Source organism: Apteryx mantelli, chromosome 8, assembly GCF_036417845.1.
Source record: "Apteryx mantelli isolate bAptMan1 chromosome 8, bAptMan1.hap1, whole genome shotgun sequence".
Taxonomy (NCBI): Eukaryota; Metazoa; Chordata; class Aves; order Apterygiformes; family Apterygidae; genus Apteryx; species Apteryx mantelli.
Window position 1 is genome coordinate 31,115,665 of NC_089985.1, and position 20,636 is coordinate 31,136,300.

General features: G+C 45.6%; 1 protein-coding gene across 3 annotated transcripts in view; it reads left to right on the top strand.

The window, feature by feature from the left end:
- The first annotated feature begins 4,163 nt into the window (after positions 1-4,163).
- Positions 4,164-20,636, top strand: part of RNF220 (ring finger protein 220) — a 238,153-nt gene continuing 221,680 nt past the window's right edge. For 2 of the 3 annotated variants that reach the window (XM_067301108.1, XM_067301109.1), the window contains exon 1: positions 4,165-4,809. In XM_067301108.1, the coding sequence (XP_067157209.1) occupies positions 4,185-4,809 (625 nt within the window). In that variant the 5' untranslated portion in view covers positions 4,165-4,184. Of the gene's footprint in view, positions 4,810-20,636 lie in introns of all 3 variants that reach the window. The other variant, XM_067301107.1, reaches the window with a different exon arrangement.

Sequence of the window (20,636 nt, forward strand, 5' to 3'; positions counted from 1 at the left end):
CGGCGGCGTCGCCCGGCGGGAGCCGCCCGGGGCGGGGAGCCGGGGCCGGGGCCGGGGCCGGGCCGGCCGCTCCGGCGGCCCCGCCGGCGGCTCCTCCGCTCCCTGCCCGCTTGCTTTTTTCTTTTCCCCTTAAACCGGTTTTCACCGCAGCTGCCCGTGTGTGCGGCTGCAGTTGGCATATTTCACGCGTTTGGAAAAATTAACTGTTTTTCCTTTGTATCTTAATCCAGTGATGAGAGCTCTCCTTTGTTGGCTTTCGAGCTTGCATTTGTTTTATTTATTATAAGGAAATCCAGTTTGGTTCAAATATATAATCCATTTGAGCACTTAAATCCCCAAACAGCTGGCATTATTTTGTTTTATAATCTTTGGCTTTTCTGCACAGAGCATATTTCTAAATTCCTACTTGACATTTATGGGGAAAAAAACTTTTTAATGTAAATGGATATTGCGATTTTTTTTTTTGCTGGGTCTTTCCTAATTTACATACATCATCAATATTCCTGGGTTTCCTATTGTTTTAATGTTTTTCTTTTTCCATAGCTTGTTAATTAATTTTTTCCCCAAGAAAAGTTTGTTTCTGGAAGGAGAAAAATGTTAATTTGTCCCATTATTTTAATCTCTGGCATTTGGAAATGGTTGAGAGACCACAAAAATGCAACCTGTTGTAGAAACCAGAGTGGTGTGTTTTATTTAATTTAATCGATAGCAGAGAGGTGATTTAGTAATAGGAACGCGGAGTAACGTTTTCGTAAAAGATTTGCAGATCTGGTGGCTGTGTATGTGGCGTGCATGTGCTTGCATATGTGTGCGTTTCTTTGCAGGCTGATTAGCAAGTGGGGTTTACGCTTATAAGCAGCGGCCACTTCTGTTTTCTTCACTTGCTGGCTGTGATGTTTACTAAACCCAACTCTGTCATGGCTTCTCCTACTTTTATCAGACTTTCTTCCTAACTAATTCAAAACAGCATTACAATCTTTCATAAACAGAGGAACCAAAACTGAGCCAGAGATAACTGATTACAACTTGGTTCCTTGATGAGAGTTTTTTTTCTTTCTTTTTTCTTCTTTTTTTTTTTTTATGGTTCAGAGCTAAGGCTGTTGATTCAATTTGTCTTGGTTGTGGTGTGTTTAGCCCTGTTAATGGTAACATACACAATTATACAGGTAATTTGTATACACCTTAAACAGACTGCCTCTCAAACCAGTAACTAGACATATAAGTAGCCATTAAAAAATTAAAAAAAAAAAAAGAGTATGTTTTCAGTGTGTCTGTCTAACCTTGATTCGTGGTAGACAGTTTATGTAGCTTCATAGATTGATCTCCACCCCCCCACCCTCTACTCCTTGTTTAGTTAATTCAACAAAGACTTTTTGCAATCTGTTTGGAGTTTGTCTGATGCCGTGGAAAAGTAGCTGCTGATTTATTTGGTTGCTTTTCGATTTCTGTCTCTAGCCCGTCTTTTCTCCTCCTTTCAGCAGGGATGTCAGCTGTTATTACTTCCTATTGATCCCTTTGCAAAGTGAGAAGTGAACTAAAATTAATGTCAATTCCACTGCTCGGATCAATAGCTGGAGTTATTTTAATCTGGATTTGCACGAGGTGCTAAATTAAAAAAAATCAGCATAGAGGCAGAAAAGTAGCAGTTACTTACTTCGCCTGTGCCCACTGCCTTACCGTCACCCAAATGTTCCATCCAGCCGATTATCCTGCAATCCATATTTTTTTAATTAAGAAGGTCAGTTAGTTTTCTTATTTTGGGTTCTGTATTTAAACCTATGACATTTTGACATTGGGAGTGTATTAACGATAGATTTTCATAATGACTCGTCCGCCGCAGTCTAATCTGTACATGTTGCTAGTGGGGGTGTGGGGGGGAGGTGCTGGGAGAGCAGGAGAGCAAGAGAGAACGAAAAAGGAAGTGGGAGTTTAAAAAAAATTAAATTTGGCTGGGCGAGATATTGTAATGTGTTGATTTATTCCCAGTGTAATGAAGTTTGCAAACGAATAAACAGCCGTAGTGATTCACAGTATCCTACAGGAGTGTCAAGTGTTGCGGCCAGATTACTAGTTTATGAAATACGTTTAATGTAATGGGGTGATAGCACAAGTAAAAATAGAAAAGGAGACAGAGGTGGTTGCTTTTTTTTTTTTCTTTTTTTTTCCTGGAAATCCATATTTTCCATGATTGCTGAGCTTCACTTCCATGTTAATGATTGTTTTTATCCAAGAGTGGTGGTTTATTTGTGTGCCTGCCTTTAAATGTGTGTACGCATGTGTACATGTATATGTTTACATGCTTGCATAAACCTCCCCTGCAACTCCAAATTTGCCAGTGGATGCAGTTTCCTGACCTCGGGTTTTGATCAGCCTTGTAAAGCAGCAGAGCAAGCGTCCCCAGGACTGCAGTGCTGACCAGGATGCCCTTGGCATCTGCCTCTCGCCTTCTCCCCCCTCTCGCCGCGGCTACAACTTGACAGGAAAGTTATTTAAAATTTGGAAGAGAACAAATCCGTTAATGTGAGATACATAATCTGGTAATTTAGCAATGATGTCTGTAAGGATGGGTGCCAAACGAGGAAGCGGAGAGGTGATGTCCACTCATCTTTACAATTAATAACAGTCACTGGAGCGCCTGGGTGCGGGATGGGAGAGAGGAAACGTTATCACTGCACTGCATTAAAGCCGCAGACTGGATTTCATACACTTTGTTAACCTAGGCTCCCTCATTCACGGAGTACAAAAGGCACTCCATTAGGGAGACACTCCTTCAGTAAGTTTTATTTGAGATGTTTGACCCTCTGGATTTAAGAGACACAATTTGTAACAGCTTTTTATTATTATATGATTTTTCTGGCCCTTTGAGCTCCAGCCGGATAGTATATTGTTTCAAAGTTATAGTCCTTGTATTTTAAGCTGGGTTGTGGGGCCTGAATGGTGGGCAGCGGAAGCTTAAAAGAAAAGGCACTAGATTGATTGGGGGAGAAAACAGCAAAACAACAAGCCAAAGCAAAGGCAGATACAGAAAGGAGCGTTTTTCTGTGTTTTACTCGGGGAGGGGATTGCGGCTGGCTGGTTGGCTGTAGCCAACCTGGGAAGCTTGGCAAGATGCGAGTCAGAAATTTTGTTAACATTTTCCTCTAAATGTTAATGGCACATCCAGGGCAGTTTACAAATCTACTTAAGAGTGAGTGCATTAGGAACTAAAATTACTGATCCATTCTCTCTTGTCCCCGACCCGAAAGGCAGACGTTTGCAGAGATCAGATGGCAGAGGCACCCATTATGATTTTAAATATTGTCAGAGACGCCAGGCGTTTTATTGGTGAAGTCTCTTCTCTTCTTGCTAAAAGGGAGCGTGTGTGCTGTGAGTGCATGCGTGTGTGTTTGCGGTTACGTATACTCGCGCGCACGCATCCGTGGTCACCCTCATACGTTCCAATAGTATATATGGTTGTATCTAGTACCGTGTGTGCAGGTACTTATCTGCACATATAAACTGTGAATGTGAGAGAAAAAAATATGTCTGTTAGGTATGTCTTAGGCATCATGTATAGTATAAAGATGCATGGTGGCTTAGTTGCGTAATTATGTACAATAGATATTTTTATGTTGGTTATGTATTTATATGTATGTGTATATATACACACATGTTGAGTAAAATGCAGTGTTGTGTGTATATATGTGGGCGTTCTGAAGTTGATTGTAATTATATGTATATACCTCTTTGCCATATAAAATTCCAGTCATAATTTGGAGTTAATATCTTAATTTTAGACCAAATCTTGTTTATTAGTGGGTTATTAAATGTTTGTATTATTATTTTATTTGGTTTTCTTTTCATTCATCCATGTTGGATGATACCCCTCTTTAATGTAGAGGGCCAGGGCTGATTCCACTGGTGTGTGAGTTGTCTATTGAGTCTCCTGAATGAGAACAGTGGCGCTTCTCTGGCCGGTTGGTGGTAACACATGTGGCCACCCTGCTGCTGCTGGAGCAACCCGGAGAGATGAGTACAGAAACCTGACCGGTTGTATTTTCTTTTCTTTTCTTTTCTGTTTCCTTGCAGCTTTTGGAGGGTGATGATGCTCCAGTAATTTTCCCTGCTCCATTCCCAGGCCTCGCTTTACTTTCCGTCCAGGGAAGATTGTTCCGCTTGTGATCCCGCTGAGGAAAGAGACTCCGATGGACTTACACCGGGCCGCGTTCAAGATGGAGAACTCACCCTATCTTCCCAACCCGCTGGCCTCCCCAGCGCTGATGGTTCTCGCTTCCACCGCTGAAGCCAGCCGTGATGCTTCCATTCCATGCCAGCAGCCAAGGCCTTTTGGGGTCCCAGTGTCAGCAGATAAGGACGTGCATATTCCCTTTACCAATGGCTCATATACTTTTGCCTCCATGTATCACCGGCAAGGCGGGGTGCCGGGAGCATTTGCAAACCGTGACTTTCCTCCATCCTTGCTTCACCTCCATCCCCAATTTGCACCCCCCAACCTGGACTGCACCCCAATCAGTATGTTGAACCACAGCGGTGTTGGGGCTTTCCGCCCCTTTGCATCCACTGAAGACCGGGAGAGCTACCAGTCAGCCTTTACACCGGCCAAGCGCCTGAAAAACTGCCATGACACTGACTCGCCCCATCTGCGCTTCTCGGACGCTGATGGGAAGGAGTATGAGTTTGGAACACAGCTCCCCTCCAGCTCCCCCGGCTCTCTCAAAGTTGATGATACGGGGAAGAAGATCTTTGCAGTTTCTGGCCTCATTTCTGATCGGGAGACTTCATCCAGTCCTGAAGACCGAAGTGACAGATGTAAGTACCTCCGTTGACTTGTTGGTTTACTGTAGTTGTACCTCGTTGAGATGCTCAACAGGTGATTGTCCTGCAATGCTGTGGCTCTTGCTGAAAGCAGAGGAAAAACAACCTTTCCTTCCTGCTAAGTTAAATCACTCAGTGTTGCCTTGCTTCTTTTAAAAGGACATTGATGGATTTTAAGGTGAGGTGCCCTTGAAGGAAACTTGTCTTCCAGCACACAGCTGCAGAGACAATGTTGACCTGGCTTTACGTGCAGAAAGATGTCTGTGCCCTAGTGCAAGGACGCAAATGCTGGTACATACGTATGTGTAAACAGGGATTCAGCTGGAGTGTGTTGCCAAAAACATTTTCAGAGCTTGTAGCAAACACAGTACTGTTGTTTTAGACACTTTTTTTTCTATGGCATTTTCTTCATGCGCACCATTCTTATAGCAAATGCATCAGCCTTCAGGCTTTGCGCCTCAGATTAGAGCAAGAGGTACCTTTTACTCTGGTTAACTTAAGAATATTTCTGGCCATCAAGCTCTCTCTTCGAGATGTAAACCTGAATTTGTTTTTACAATTCAATAAGCTGTTTCCCAAAATACGCCATGTACTTTCTCCGAGTGCTTTCCCCCTCGGTGACTGCTGAAAGGTGAGGTGCCCTTTTGCAGATCGGTGATTGGACTGAAGCAAACTAGTCCACTGAACATGACTGTAACTCCCTGTTCTCCTGTTTTCCTTTCTCCTTTTTTCCTTGCCTTACTGCCTACGTAGGGGGACAGAGCTGCCCTTCCTTGAAGGGAAGGCTTCCAGGTTTGCTGGCCAGGGAGGTGACCGGAGGGGGGGAGCGATCTGGGGGAAACGGAGTGCAGCACCCCGGTGAGGAGTGCTAAGTTATGAATGAGTTTTCCGGTAAACCCAAACATGTAGACCAAAGAATGAGTGGTTTGGTTTTTACGTGGGCTCCTTTGTTCTGTTGAATTTTCTTCCTAGAAAACAATTTTATTATTATTGTTATCATTATTACTGTATTTTTTTACAAAGAAAAAACTGCTGCACAGCTTCTTCCTCTCCCTTTCAGATGTGATTTTTCTTCTCCCCTTTATGATGCCGAGGAGAGTAATAGAGACATTGTGGCTCTCTCTCTCCCCTGTCGGCGCTGCTTCCTCAGGCTGTCTCCTTGAATTAGGCACAGTGTTAACTTACCAGCGCTAAAAGGCATCTGCCTAAACCCAGCATACCTTTTCAATAAAAGTCATCATAAAATCAACCTGCCTTGTAAATCCATCGCTCTTTGGTTTTGAAATATGCTGCAAGTGTATGCTTTATGTCAGCGTTTGCGAGTGTGGGACAATTCCCACTTAAGGCAGAAGCCGTGTATTCTTTGCGCTACAAATGTGGTCTCTTATCCATCTCCCCCCTCTCCTTCTGATCCACCCCCGTCGGTGCTACTTTTGTGCCGTGGAGCTGCTTTCATTGTTCAGCATCTCCCGTTCCTTCTTTCGGAGCGGCTGTAGGTGGGAGCGCGTATGAATGTGGATGCATGTAAGCTGCTAATATAATTATTTTGTGGGGGGGGGAAGAGGCAGGTGAGGTGACAAGGCTTAGACATTCTTTGTCGATGCACTTTCCCTTATCGATATAACCTGCCGTTGGAAATGAAGCTAGCTCAGAAGAATACTTTGGGAGATAATGACGGAAGAGCGGGTCCTCTAGCTAAATGAATTTAGAGTGCATCAGTTGCTATGTATCTTCCTAGCAAAATCCTGTCAGACACCCCATTTAAAGAAGTAAATCTCTTAAATGAATTAGAGCGCGTGGAGCGCAGCTGTGGACAGACGGACACAGGCACACCCACCGACATGCCTGGTCTTTGCCAACGTCGTGTGCTGAGTGTGGGTCCTCTCGTGCCCGGAAGCAGATGGGGGCTTTGCTCGGGAGGGAGCACGCTGGCTCCCCGCACCCGCGGGGATGCTGCGGCACAGGCTTGCCAGGGGAGAGGAAGCAGAATAAAAACTTTGCAGGCAGCTTTGAAAACTTCTGCGGAAGTAGAAGGTGGTTTTGTTTTGCCCTTCTCCTTACCCATATTGTTAAATTCCTTTGAAACATTTGGCCTCACGGTAGAGCCAAGCGAACGCAGCATCCCTGACATTTCACTGAGATTAAAATTCTTCAGTAACTACCAGGACAGTTTATACTAAATATGTCTTTTGGCTCTGTATCTTATTTCCATCATATATAGATATTGCACCATGGAAACTTAGCTCCATTAACACAACGAGTTTATTTGTTGTGTGCATACACACGTATGCGTGTGTTTGCTAGAGGGCGAGTGAGTGAGCAGCTGAGCTTTTTAGTGGATCCTAATGATCTTTTATGTTGACTATCAGAAAAGAAAAACTTCCTCAATCAGGAATTTGAGAGATGATGGTTTGCAGAGAGAACTGCAATTCTGTTTTGCATGGAAATTTGCATACAGATTTTTGGAATTTCTATCTACTTTTACATAAATGTATACCTTGGGGTGTTTACAGCCTCTGATTATTGGCCCCTGAGAAGTTTTGTGCATTCCTGGTGTGATTGTTTTGTATAACCTTTGTAAAAATTGCGTCTCTTTGCTCCTGATGTAGAATCTGTTGCTGGCAGGTTACTGTAGCTTCTAGGCAGAAATGTAATAAAGCTTCTACGAGAGCTGGCAAAAATTGTAAAATTCTTGGATCAGCAACACCTTTATATGTCTAATGGGTGCTTTTCAGAATTGCAGAGCTCGACTGTTTAGCTGTATTTTTGAGAATGCTAAAAGGGTTTGTTTTGCATGGAAGGTGAATTACTGTAATTGCGCTGCGTATCTTCTGTACCACTGCACAAGGACTTTTGTGAGTAGTTCATTAAAATGTTTGTTTTGCCCCATAACTTAAACAGTGATTTTTCTGAAAAACTTGCCTTTAAAAAAAAAAAAAAGGAATTCAATGCACTGAGATTTAATATTCCTGAAAAATAACTTCAGTCTTGAAATACTTTGCAACAAAACAAGACTCCAAAGGCAGGTGCTTACATCTCGGGGATATTTGGAAACTGTCCTATGTAGACCTCTGCATCATGGGAGCAAAGTCTCATCCTGTTTTCACCAAAGGAGGAAAATCCACTGAATTTGCTAAAATTTTGGGGGATTTGTCCTGGTGTGACTGAGAGTAGTATATCTGGCCATAAAAGATATGTATTTATACAGCAGAGAATACAGCCTCTTGGGTGAAGCTTTTCTTTCTGTTAATCCAGGGTGGTGCTTTCCAGTTGTGCGAGTGCCTGAAGTCCATGAGATTGCTAGCGAAGGGATGGCTCTGCTTTGAGGTGCACCTGGGTGTGATTGTGTTCCTTGTTTTTCAGAAAGTTGGTTTGAGACTTAGGTGTGTGGACAAGTCATCTCTTGCTGTAAAAACATAGGTACTCAGGGTATTCAGAGAGATGAAGTGTACGGGGAGCATACCCAAAAGAGGAGTCTTCCCAGGGAGAGGCAGACATGACGTGTGTTGGACGGGGCCCATTCTGTTAGATGTTTACTGAGCAAAATAATGATATTTGTCACAAGAAGCCCCTAAGCTCTTTAAAGCACATGCTAAAGACACTGCGAGATGTATTTTATGGGATATGACAGCTGAGATTCCTAGAAGGAGCGGAAATAAAGGAGCTTCCTTCTGCAAGAGGGATCCATGGCCTCATTTTAAAATCGGCAAAAAATAAAGATCCCTAGTTTTATTCTTTGCTCCTAAAAAAGATTGTCCCGGTGGCTTTCTGTACACAGTCGCCATGGCATCACGTTCCCCCAGAGTGCTGGGCAGAAGTCCATGCCGACGCCGGGACTGCTCGGCAAAGAGCTGGAGCCTGACAAGGCCATTGCGCCCGTCCTCCGCGGCTGCGTCAGAGCCATGCCGGGGGCTTTCCTTGCTCCCCAGCCTATGCCGAAGGCCGCAGAGGATGGTTTCCCGTTGCTGGTCGCTGCTTAGTCTTCATCATGTGTTGCCTGTGATTTGTTGAGGAGCTCGGCCTGCGGCGGCAGGGTGACCCTCCACCTCTTGGCCGCTGATTCAGTTTTCAGCCCCTTGTCAAGGCCTGGCTCTGTTGGCCTCAGTGTCCCCGTTACCGCTGGGGACACCCAACCAGGCACCGATGTGCTCTGAGAATGAGTGATTTAGTTGGTAAGCACAGCGGGATCCTGGCTCGCCTCTTGGGACTTTTGTGTTAAAGCGGGGGTGCTTTTATTAATATTATTTGTATTATTACTCCTGAAAATAATCAATATTTCACCTTGGTTATTTGGACCCACTCAGTTTGTCCTGCGGCCGGTTTCTCCCCTGCGAGTGAAGTTGTGCACCGTCGTGGTGAGGTCTTTGTTCCACTTCAGGGTTTGAAAGGACGCCCCTGCGGTGGAGTTAGTCTAGCTTTTGAAACAACTGGTGTGTTATCGATCAAGTGCTGTGAAAATGTAAATCACACTTCAGGTGATGAACATCAGCGCTACGATGATCACAGCTCGAATTTCTGAAAAATGTAGCACTTTGGAGATCAGACTGAGGACTGTCTCTGCGCAGCAGCCCGCCCGGTCGGACACGCGCCTGTTTGGTTTTGTGTTTACATGCTGGGACCTATGTAAAGTGGAGAGCTCTGCGTGTGCGTATGTGTGTGTGTTGGGGGGAAGAAGGCTTTTTTTTTTTTCCCCCCTTTTTCCCCCTAATATTCTGTGGCAGAACACTGGGTTGCAGGGGGGATCTGCACTGCTGAATGAGCAGCACTGCTCCCGCTCTAATGCATCGCTCCCAAAGCAGGTAAAATTTGGGGCCTAACGCAAAGTGATGCTTTGCGGCTAATAATAATCAGCCGTGACCATGGGAAATTGCAAGCTCAAAATTGCTTATGAAATAATTAAATAAATCAAGCGGAACACTTACTTTCCGTCGTGCAATGCACTGTGTGGTGCGGGAGGAGTGAAAGAGCAACGGTAGATTTTCTGAGCGGGTGGACGGGCAGATGCAGGGTAACACAGGCGAGGGCCACGTATCGAGCCCTGCGACGCCTCTGAGAACGCCTGCGCCGAGCGGAGCGAGGTGCGCTAAATGGACGGGGGTCGGAGGCTGGCCCCGCATTTAGCTGCCGGAGTATGCGGCAACCTCCTCCTTTCTTTTTTTTTTTTTTTTTTTTGGTTGTTTTTCTGGCAACAGCCTCTCTGCTCCCTCCGCAAACTGTTGCCGAGACTCTTTTCCATGCTGTTCGGTTTAATTGTCTTGTTGGGATAAAGAAATGTTTGAACAGTTAAAGTGGGGAAGGGCTGGATGGGAGCAGCCCCTGCCGGCTGCAGGGCCATCTGGCCTGGCTTGGATCTGCCGGTCTCCAGTTTATATTTCTCTTTCTGTTATTTGGGGCTATCTGGCGCACTCGGAATAGCTAATCACCATGGTGAGAAAACGGACACTGCTGCCTCGTCCGCCGCCCCCTCCGTCCGTCCCTGCCCATCAATTGTCATGCAGAGCCGATCGGGGGGCTGCTCGGCTCGCGGCCGCCCTTCGCTGCCTTCGCCGGCAGAAGGATGGCTTTTAATTGATCGTCTGCGGGGGGGAGGGCAGGGTCTGTTTTCTCCTCCAAAACGTTCCCCCGCGCAGCCCCCGCCATCCGGCCGGCTTTCGGGTCGTCGCAGGAGCGCTGGCAATTTCTCGCCGCCCTCCTCTTCCTCTCGGACTTCCCAATAGTTGGTGCGCGCGGACCTCCGCAGGGCTGAGGATGGCCGCGCTTGGAGCGCTGAGCGAAATGGGAATGTCATATTTATCCGTCTCCTGCTGGAGCGATGGGCAGGCGCGCCCTAAATATGTATCGTTCCTCTTTTGCTCGGTGCGTCTGAACGCTCGCGTGAGTGTATCTACTGGACGATTGCAGGACAAACGCCGAATCTCCCTTGGTTAATTGAGCAACCAGTATTTCTCATCAAAAACAGACCAAAAATCACTGGCCAAATCCTGCTTTTCAAAAAGGATTTAATCACATTAACTCTTTAGTCCCATTGGTCAGACTCAACTGCTGCCACAAAATTACTGTGGAAGCGAAGGCAGACTTTGTGGATGACGTGCTGGATTGGGGATCAGAAAGCCTGACCTTGGGCAAGTCTTTGAATCACGGTTTCCCCTTCTATAAAATGGGGATAGTGATACCTTACAGCAGCGTATGCTGCTTTGATGTCTTTTGACAGAAGACACTACGCAAGGGCAAAGTATTAGTATTATTAATATAGTACAGTTAGTAGAATATTATGAACTATTATAAATCATTACTGCTAAACTACAGTTATTAAAGGAAATGACCAAAGTGCACTTTGTGAGCCAGGATCTCTGACAGTTAAAACATTGTTTTATTGTTTTACTTGCTAACTTGCAAAATTCAAGAGTTAGCAACAGTCTCCTGGTTGATCTGTGACGACTGCGTAAGGAACCGGGACAAGTGTGGAGGAATGGGCACACGCTTAAGGAAGGAGGCAGAGAATAAGCATTAGTGCCTTGGTGATTCCCCCCCCCCCTTTTCTTTCTTTGATAGTCTGAAGGTCTCAGAGGAAGGAGACACACTCAGGCATGCAGACTCCAGGGGCCCAATCCTGCTCTGTAGGGCTGAAGGTGTTCAAGGTGACAAAGTCTCAAGAGTTTCTGGAATTTCCCCATGGAAAAAATGTTAAGGTGTTTGGGAACTGTTGGTGGCTATTATTTGTTTGATATCATTTAGACAAGTCCCATTAAATGCTAGCAGCAGATTCATTTTTCCCCTCTTTGTTTGCCTTCCGAGGAGCAGAAAACAGACATAATTATATTTTACGTGAGACTGTAAGATTTCCTCTCATCTCTTTTTCTGGTTAATATCTGCAACTATAAAATAAATTCCATTTGTGAATGCATGGTGTTAGAGTGAGGTAAATAACTGTCATCTAAAATCTGTCTAACCTTAATCTGCATCAAGAGCACTATAGAGAACTGTACCCATTTGTATAATATTAAGCTTTATTTTTATTATGGCTTTCTAATGCAAATTCATAGTGGGGGCAAAGTTGTTTTCTGTTAATACCACATTCCAAGAAAAACAGCCATTGAAAGTGAATTGTGACAATTTTTATCTAGCAGTTCATGTCACTAGTGGTCTTTGATCATGTCAGTTTGCTTGATAGCCTATGAATTTTTCACCTCTCTGTTCTTCAGGAGAGAATAGCAGATTTGGGGACTTCAGAGGACATTTTGCTTCTATGCAAAGCAGTTAAAATTCTTTAGGAATAATGAATTTCTAATTGGGAAATTGTGTCCTGTAATGTGGGATTGGATTCCTATACAGTGTCCTCTTGAAAAAGGACATGTGTCTATTTTGGTGGCTCTGCGTGTCTAATCTATATACATGTCTTTTTCCCTTTTTATGCAACCTTTCTGCTTGCCTGTTTTGCTCTGCTGGCCTGAATGTGTGGTATATTTGTCCCACATACGTATATAAATTTGTAGGTTGCAGAAATTCCAGGTAAATTCATTGCCCTGAGTTCAGTTTTCTTCACACCTTAGTGTTGAAGTATTTTCCTGTTGCTGTTAGAATATTTTCTTTGGCCAAATCTTGCAGATTTTTAGCCAGGGCTTGGTGCATGATACCTCATGTGCAGTAATTGATCTGTTCAGCCTCACTCGCTCTCTTATGCTGATGTAAGGCAGGAGTCAAACCGAGTTAGGCAGGAGAAGGGGAGCATAGGAGGAGACTGACAGTGGTTTCTGAAGGATCCTACCAATTTGGAAGGATTATGCACATAAAGCTGTGCTGGGATCCAGCCCTTGAGTCACTGAGAGCTCTGACTGAATAAGGACTGCAGGATTTGGTACTATCTTTGTCTGTCATCTTGTTCTTTGTTTTTTTTCTTTTTAAAACATTGGCAGTGGTTGTGATAAGTCAGGTGTCCTTCTTCAGCAATCAGAGTTACTTTCTCCTCTCCTTCAACCATTTGCAGGCATCTTGAGTTGCAGCAGTTCCCTGAGCGACAGAAGAGGGGAAAAAGCAAAGCTGGGAAGGAGTGGGGCAAAGGAAGATTTATTGTCTGAAACACTGATAGCATGGGGAGGAGTCCTAGTGACAGTGAAACTCTTCTTCAGGTTCACGTATGGGACACTTCATGGACATTCCCCACTTAGGACATTGTTCGTAATCAGTATTGTTTTAAAACCCTTTCTCTTTCCTTTTTGGAAGCTTGAGACTATGAGCTGCTTTCTTACCGAAATTTCAGGGCAAGAATGCATTTTGTACTTTTTCTTGTGAATACTGGGCTCTTGGTAAACGATCATTCTGTAGGGGGAAAAGGAAGGCACTAAGTGCCTCTGGATACCTGTAAAAGGAAGAACTGGAAACTGTCTTTGTTTTTGTTCAGTAGCACAGATTATTAGTAACTGCTTCTAGACAGAATAACAAAATCAAATTTTTAATTTGGAAAGCCACAAGAGCTTTTATGCATCAGCTTTTTGCCCATATAATCCTGCAGACTTGCCTGTTTCGTGGATTTATAATACTGCAGCAAAGAGCAGGGTCAAACCCGCAGGATGCATCCATCTGCAGATGCTGTACTTACTGGCAAGTCTGGTTTCCCAGGTGTAGTCCGGTGCCTTGGAACGAAGGTGAAGCACTTATGAAAACTGAAACGGAAGGTGTTGGGGCATCAGTTAGGAGAGCAGTATATTTCCGGGGTAAAGGCTTTGTTTAACAGCCTCACCAAACTGCAATAGGTTTTGTAAACAGAGCAAAAAGTAAAACTCGGAGAACTGTCCCTAACGGGCCCACTTCCTTCCATTGGGATTTTCAGTGCAAATCACTTTGTTTCTAATTAAGTTTTTTTTTTTAATTAAGAATAACTTGACCTTTTCATCTGATTTTGATATTGTTTCCCTGCGCTTTAAGAAACAACTTGCAAAGCCACTTAGTATGTGAAATTGTCTGTCCTGTAACATCCTTCACCATAAGGAGGCATAGGATAGAAATCCTTCATCATAGAGAGCCTGCTTTGACAGTTGTGCTGGTGTGAGAAAAGACTTGGTACCAGAATATATCTCTGTCTTCTCCTCTAACCTTGTTTCCAATATTGAAAATTTCATTAGAAGTTTTCTATCACAGCCCTGTTTGAGGGGCTCCCCAAAATTCCCTGCCTTGGCCTCCATCACTCCAAACTAGACCTCCTCCATCTGAGCACTCCGCTCTGCACCGAGAAATCCCTCTCTCCCTGCAGTGCCAGCAGATAGCTCCTTACCGCCGCTCGCTGTGCGCCCGTGTCCGTGGGTGCTGGTGCGTTTGTGTTAGGAACCCCTGAGGCAGGATGCCCTTTTCCCATCCTCCCACCGACTTCGACACCAGGTCAACGGTGCCTCCCCTGCCCGAAGGGCTGTATTTTGCTAGAGGCAAGCCCCTGCGTGGGATTGTGCATTTGGGAAAATGAGGCTGAGGACAAAGACCCAGGAAGCTCTTGCATTGCGCTGGAGGAGATGGAAGGCAGTTTGTAAATGAGCAGGGAAGAGCTTGTCGGTGTGAGCGGCATCCTGGGTGCTGCACCTAGGACTGGGAGAGTGAAAGCCTTATCAGGGTGGCCTGGCCGTGCCGTAGCAGAGCCACCTGTGCCCCAGCCAACCTTTGGCCCATGCAGGTTGGAGGGAACCTTGTTGTCTTGCAGCTCGGTTTGCAGCGGGGACGAGTCTGTGAGGTCCTGACTGCTGCGAGCGGATGGAAAGAACCACCTTGGGTGCCGGCTACGAGTACAGATCGGAGGGATTCAGGAAAAAAGCTGCAACAGCGTTGAGAGGGCTCCTGTACCTGTACGTGGAAGCCCACTTCCCTGCCTTGTTTATTCTCCTCCTTGCAAACCAGTTTCACTTCTCATTACCAGAACTGTTGGTTGGAGTTAAACCTCCAGCAGTGTCCTTAGCCAGGGTGACAGCTTTTCACTCCTGAACACTTGTCTTCTCTCCAAGGAGGCAGCTTGACCACTGGCCTTTTTTACTGGGGAGATGAAGGAGCAATCAGTGACCTGGGTAACCTTGAGTAGAGCACAGGCAGAGGAACATAACAGTCACAATCAAAAAGTTGCCAGTCTGAGTGAATTAATACATCTGGAGGTGCCCCTTAGATGGGAGAAGGGGAGAGTGAGCAGCTCAACTCCTATACCTCTGCTTCTTTACCCTCCATTTTCCCCTTAGCTCAGGGGATGAAGGATGCATGTTCCTGTACAGGACTGCTGGTGTTACTCTTGCAACATCGGCTTCTGGAGGCCAGCTGTCACTGTGCTGCTCCTTCCTTTCTGCACTTTCTGGGTTCACACCCAAAAGTATCACTTGCAAAGTATTGTTCTGGTTATAGAAGAGGCATGATGATTGGCAGTGTGCAAAGCAGATTACCAAGATTGACAAGCTTGGGATTATAGATGATGGGAGAAGATGGAGGGGAGAACCTGCAGGTCTAAAGATATTAACGGAGCTGGGGGACAGGGACAGGACCAGGGCTAAAATAGCTGGAAGAGACTGTGCATCGCAGCTAAGATGTTCTGGTGGGAGCTGCATTGGGGGAGCCTAGAGATTAGCTGGTTGGGAAAGCAAGGACTCTGTAGACCAGAAATTAAACATCAGCACTGCTCTAAAGATATCTTTAAGAGAGACTGTGAAGTAGAAAGGGACTACAAGTTATTTCTGACTTAAATTGCCTGAACTATATGTTGGGTCCAAGACTGAAATAGAGAGGATGATATTGGATCAGGACTGGGATATACTGGAAAAACTCTGCAGTGAAAGTTTGCAGATCTGTTTCCATTAGCCAGAAGTAATATTCCCACCATCTCAGTATTTTCCCTCTGAAAATAGCAATGTAATGACTGTGGAAACATGGGCGGGTTGTTTTAGAGCAAGATGGAGAGAACTTGAATTGGTCTCACCTGAAAGTAACTCAAAAGTTGCTGCTGCTGAGGAGTGTTGAACTGTGGGGAAACTGTCTACGGTGTGGTCTGCATCAGGCCCCAAACTTACAGCACATCCCAAGGAAGAAGGGGCCTAAACTGGAAAAATGCTTCACCCTTGGTCATCTCTTTAGGAACACTACAAGGACCAAAGTCTGCCCTTGAGCATGTGCACCTCCCAGCTGTGTGCCCACCCCTGCTGAGTCTTGATCAGAGTGTGCCCTTGTGAGGACTGGGGCAGGTTACGATGTCAACGCAAAACATCTGGGTCAGTGATCTCCCAGGTGTTGCCAGTTGGGTCTGGTTGTGAGCTGCACCTGGGCAAAGAAGAAAGGGAAATCCCAGGGGTGAGCGATGGATTTTGCAGACAAGGCCCAGGGAGGAGACCAGTTTGACACTATTTTGTTGATAGCCCCCTTGGCTATGTGTTCAGGTGGGTCACTGGCATTCGGATGATCCAGGATTTGCATTTTTACAGCTAAGGAAATGTGGTGTTAACTCTTCAAATGCTGATGATTTTACCTTTTTTGCACATTTCTAGCTTGGCCAGTGTTGGGATATAGAACATGAAGGACACGTTTATTGGCACGAATGAGAGTGCCTCCTTCTCGCAGCCACACGAAGCAGCAGGAGGGAAGGGCGGTCTGGGCAAAGCACCGAGTGCAGTTTGTGCATATGTGGCAGACCCTACTGGCCTTGGACAAGCAGAGTCATTTTTAATTGCCCATCTTTAAAGCAAGGGTTACAGTGTCCTTGGAGCGTGGAAACTACCCTCAGCACATTGCTTTCGTGTTTCAGAGGTGTTCAGGTACTAAGACAATGGTTTTAAGTGTGATAGTTGGATCAGTACACCAGGATTGAAATAGCTGTGAGGGGGAGGGATGGAGGTTTGTTTAATAAACAGTATCATTGTGGCTTATTTTGAAGAAAGAGTTGCAAGATTTTTTTAAGAAACTTGGATGAACAGCCTGAAAGCAGTGGCTAGGAAAAGTAGGCAAAGAAAAGGGAAAAATTTGGAGCAAGGTAGATAAAAGTGAGAGATAAAAGAAATAATGCAGGGAAGGATGAGTAATCGACATTCTTGGAGTCGAAGCGCAGGCTCTGGCTTCCTTCCTGAGCAGTAAAATAAAATTAAAAAAAAAAAAAAGTCTTTAGAACAACAAAACTCTGGACGCGCTGGTTTCCTTCCTGACGGGCCCAGCCTCGTGGTGTTTCGATGAGTCCTCATTGGCAACCAGGGCTGATCTAAAGGCCAAAGACGGAGAGATTGGGGGGAAGGGAGAGGGATTTAACTCCTTGAGCTCTGCTGTAAGAACAGATACCTTCTGCTTTGTGGGGATTCGTTTTTCCACAGCTGGAGCATGAACAATGTTCATGGTAGCTGAGACGTCTGATAGTCGACTGGTACATCTATCCAGGTACTTGGTCATACTCAGAATTAATGTTCCAGTTTAAAAAAAAAAAAAAAAAAAAAAGTATTTTTAATCCTTGTGCATGTGGATAAAATTCCTTGGACGTGACATGGTACAGCATGAAACAACAGCACCGATGAGCGACATGGGAGCACACCGACAACTCTGCCTCTTAGCAGCAAGCACTGAAATGCCACTGTTGCTGCCTCTGGGATGCTCATTTTCCTTGTAGCATCCAGTCTGTAATAAAATGCCGCTGTGGCGTCTTTCACTGTCACGCTTCCCAGATAGGCAGGAGCTGCTGGTGTCCGCCAGCCCGTCCTGCCCCGCGAGACTGGGCAGCTTGCGAGACAGCCGGGGAGCAGGGAGGAGAGGAGGGAGGCTGCGTGCGCTGGGCAGGTTGAATGGTTCGGGCAAAGCTTGTTTTGCAGCTAGCTCTCTGAGGCTCGCCGCTCTCTGCAGGGTTCCCCTCTCTGAAAGGTCGAAGCTACTTCTTAATTCTCAGCAGCTGACAAAATATTTATTTTCAGGTACTTAAAATATTATAATTTGAAGTGGAGTCCAGGGCCCTGGCTGGAACTGAGCTTTTGTACTAACAGCTTCAGTGAAATGACTTTTTCCTCCTACAACTTGCCAACAAATGCTTGGAAAATAATTGTGGGACAGTCATCCCTTTAGTGAGTAGATCAAGAAGATTTGAGACTTGCCAGAGACTTTCAAAGGACAGGCCAAAGGTTCAAGTTGTTGCCAGTTCTATTTGTCTTAGCCTTTATACTTACTTTTGTGTCATTAATTTCATCGAATGTCTGTGGGTAAAAGGCACCCAGCAGGCTGCTGCTTTTACAGAGTTCTTTGGGTGTACTTGGATACTTCTCGGGAAATAAGCCCACCTTTTTGTATAGAGAGAGAAAGAGAGAGAGATTAAACACACCACAGCTGCAGAAGCAACGGACTTACCCACCAGCAGGCTTGTGATAACCTCAAATGGAGACTGCCGCCCCGGAGGAGCAGTACCAGCCATCCGTTTGTTTCCTTTCTGCAGGCCTTTAAGCAATTTTTCTCGGGGAGAAGCGTGTATGAGTGGTGCCCCGTCAGCACAGTACCTCTGCACCTACCGAGCCCGTAGAGACGTACAGAAATAAGGTGCTGCACTTGGGTTTTGGCAAAGTTGCCAGAGCTAGGAGGGCCTGGTGGGGGGAGCCCAAGCCCCGGGGCGCTGCTCTTGGCTCTCTCTGAGCCCTGCTGTTGGACCTCCTTGTAATCCTGTATTTTTGGGGTGCGGGCAGGTCGTTCTGCTGGTTTTGGCAGGCAGGGCATCTCCGAGCTGTTTGCAAGGGCTGCCCGGGCCAGGGTAACACCTCTGCTGGCGCTGCCCGAGCAGCTGGGGAGGAGGCTGTTTTTGCAGCAGGATGCGGCAGGCAGAGCTCCCCGGCCCTTCTCTGGTGCCTGCTCCAGGCTCTTGTGCCGCAAACCTCTTTTCTTGGTGCTCCCGTTGCTGCCTGCATCCTGACAGCTGCTTTCCTACCCTTTCTGCCCCAGTGCAGCCGGCCAAGCACGTTAATTTTTCAGCAGAAGTGTTGTAATAATTAGGCCGCTCGTCGGAGGGTTTAGCAGTACTTAACCAGATGTGAAAAGGCTTGTCCCATGGTCCCCGCTCTCTCGCTGGGCTCCCGCCAGCTGCCTTTTCGCGCCTGCTCAGGTTGCCTAGAAGGGGCTGCAGGAGATCTCCCTGCTGCCCCGGCTCCACTTGCCTCTCTTCTTATGCTAAACACTCGTTTGTAAAGGAGAAGGAGGCAGGGTGAAAATCCCCGTGCTGTTTGGGAGAAGAGCAGCAGAGAATTAAAAGCAGACACCTGCAGCGCTCAGACTTGCGACCTCCACCATTAACTCTTCCCAGGGCAGCATCCCCCAGGGTTGTGTCCGTCGCTGGGAACGGTGCCTGGCCAGGGCAGTGTGGCGGGATCCAGGGCTCTCGCCTGGTCTCGCTTGGTCCTGGCTCCTTACAGGACCTTGGCGGAGCCCTCTGTTTCCCCTGCCTCAGTTTCCCACCCTGTGGGCTTGACACTGTTTCCTTATACACTGCACTCTAGGAAACTCCTCTGAAAGATATGTATTTAAATACAAGATAGTATCATTGTCACTAACACGGTTATAAAACAAGGGAGGATTGCAGTAAACTATACTTTCTACCCCATCCATATTAGCCTGAAAAACTGTTGGAGACAGGCTACTGGCCTAGGTGGACCTTGGACTGAGCCATTCTGACAATTCTTATATTTCTATGGTAAAGTTTTATAAATACACATTGAAGCAGTATATTAGGTTTAAAAAATCTATATACAACATATAGGTTTATGGTTATAGAGAGAAAAGACATATTAAATCAGCAAGACCAAGGGAACCGACAAGATATAAAAATGAAACTGTATTATGCTAGATCTTATTGAAAATCCCAATGCATCTTTTTTGTGTAAATGGTAAATTCTTTTCTATGTTCTGAATTTATTTCTTAATGTGTATCACGTACCAGAATAGTAGCATGGACACAGTTGCAAATATGGTATATATTTTATTGTATTATACTGCATAGCAGAGTAAGGGTGCTGAATATTGCAGTCAGTTATATACAGCTGTAAATGGGAGCTACCTGCTGTTCTGTATATAGTGAGCTGCATATTTATTGGTAAATACCAGCCTAGGCAAAATAAAAATAAAACAGGAAGTTGTATTAAAAGCTTGGATGTTTAAAAAGAGTTTGCTCGAAGCTCCTGGGATACCACTGCAGGGAACAGTCCTGCATTTTTTGATGTTAAGTCTTTTCTATCTGATTTTTCTAGTTCTGTGAATTTGAAAGACACTGCTGAACTCCACTGCTCATCAGCGTGTGGAATAATTCATATACATTTCAAATCAAGGCAAAGATTGGGTTTTTAGCTGGAGAAACTGCAGGTTGACTCCTTTCCAGGTGTAGCTCCAAATGGCTGAATATATCAGAGCAGTTATGGTGAAATATTGAATGCTTGCGGTTTAGGGGAATGTGTGGGCACAGGCACACAGTGTGGGCTAGATTCTGATCTCCATAACGCTACTACAAATCTGAAGTAAATCTCCTGGAACGAATGGGGTTATTCCACTCTTACTCTGGTATTGGCGAATTATGAATTTGTTTCTCTGTGTGTCACAGGCAGCCCTTGCTGCCTATAGCAGAAAGGCCAGGTTTCAGGCAGAAAGCAAACACTGTATTTTCTGCAGCACTTCCAGGCTTTCTGGATGACAGACACTTCTCTGGAGATAAAGGCATCAGGGCAGAATGTAGACTCTAAGATGAGCAATGGCTTCTGAAATACCCAAGTGTTTAACCTAGAGGGAGCTCTCTTACATGAAGAATGAGACTATTGGCTCAGCCTGCCTGAACAGCTTTTATTTTGTGTGTCTTTAGCAAACTTCTGCCT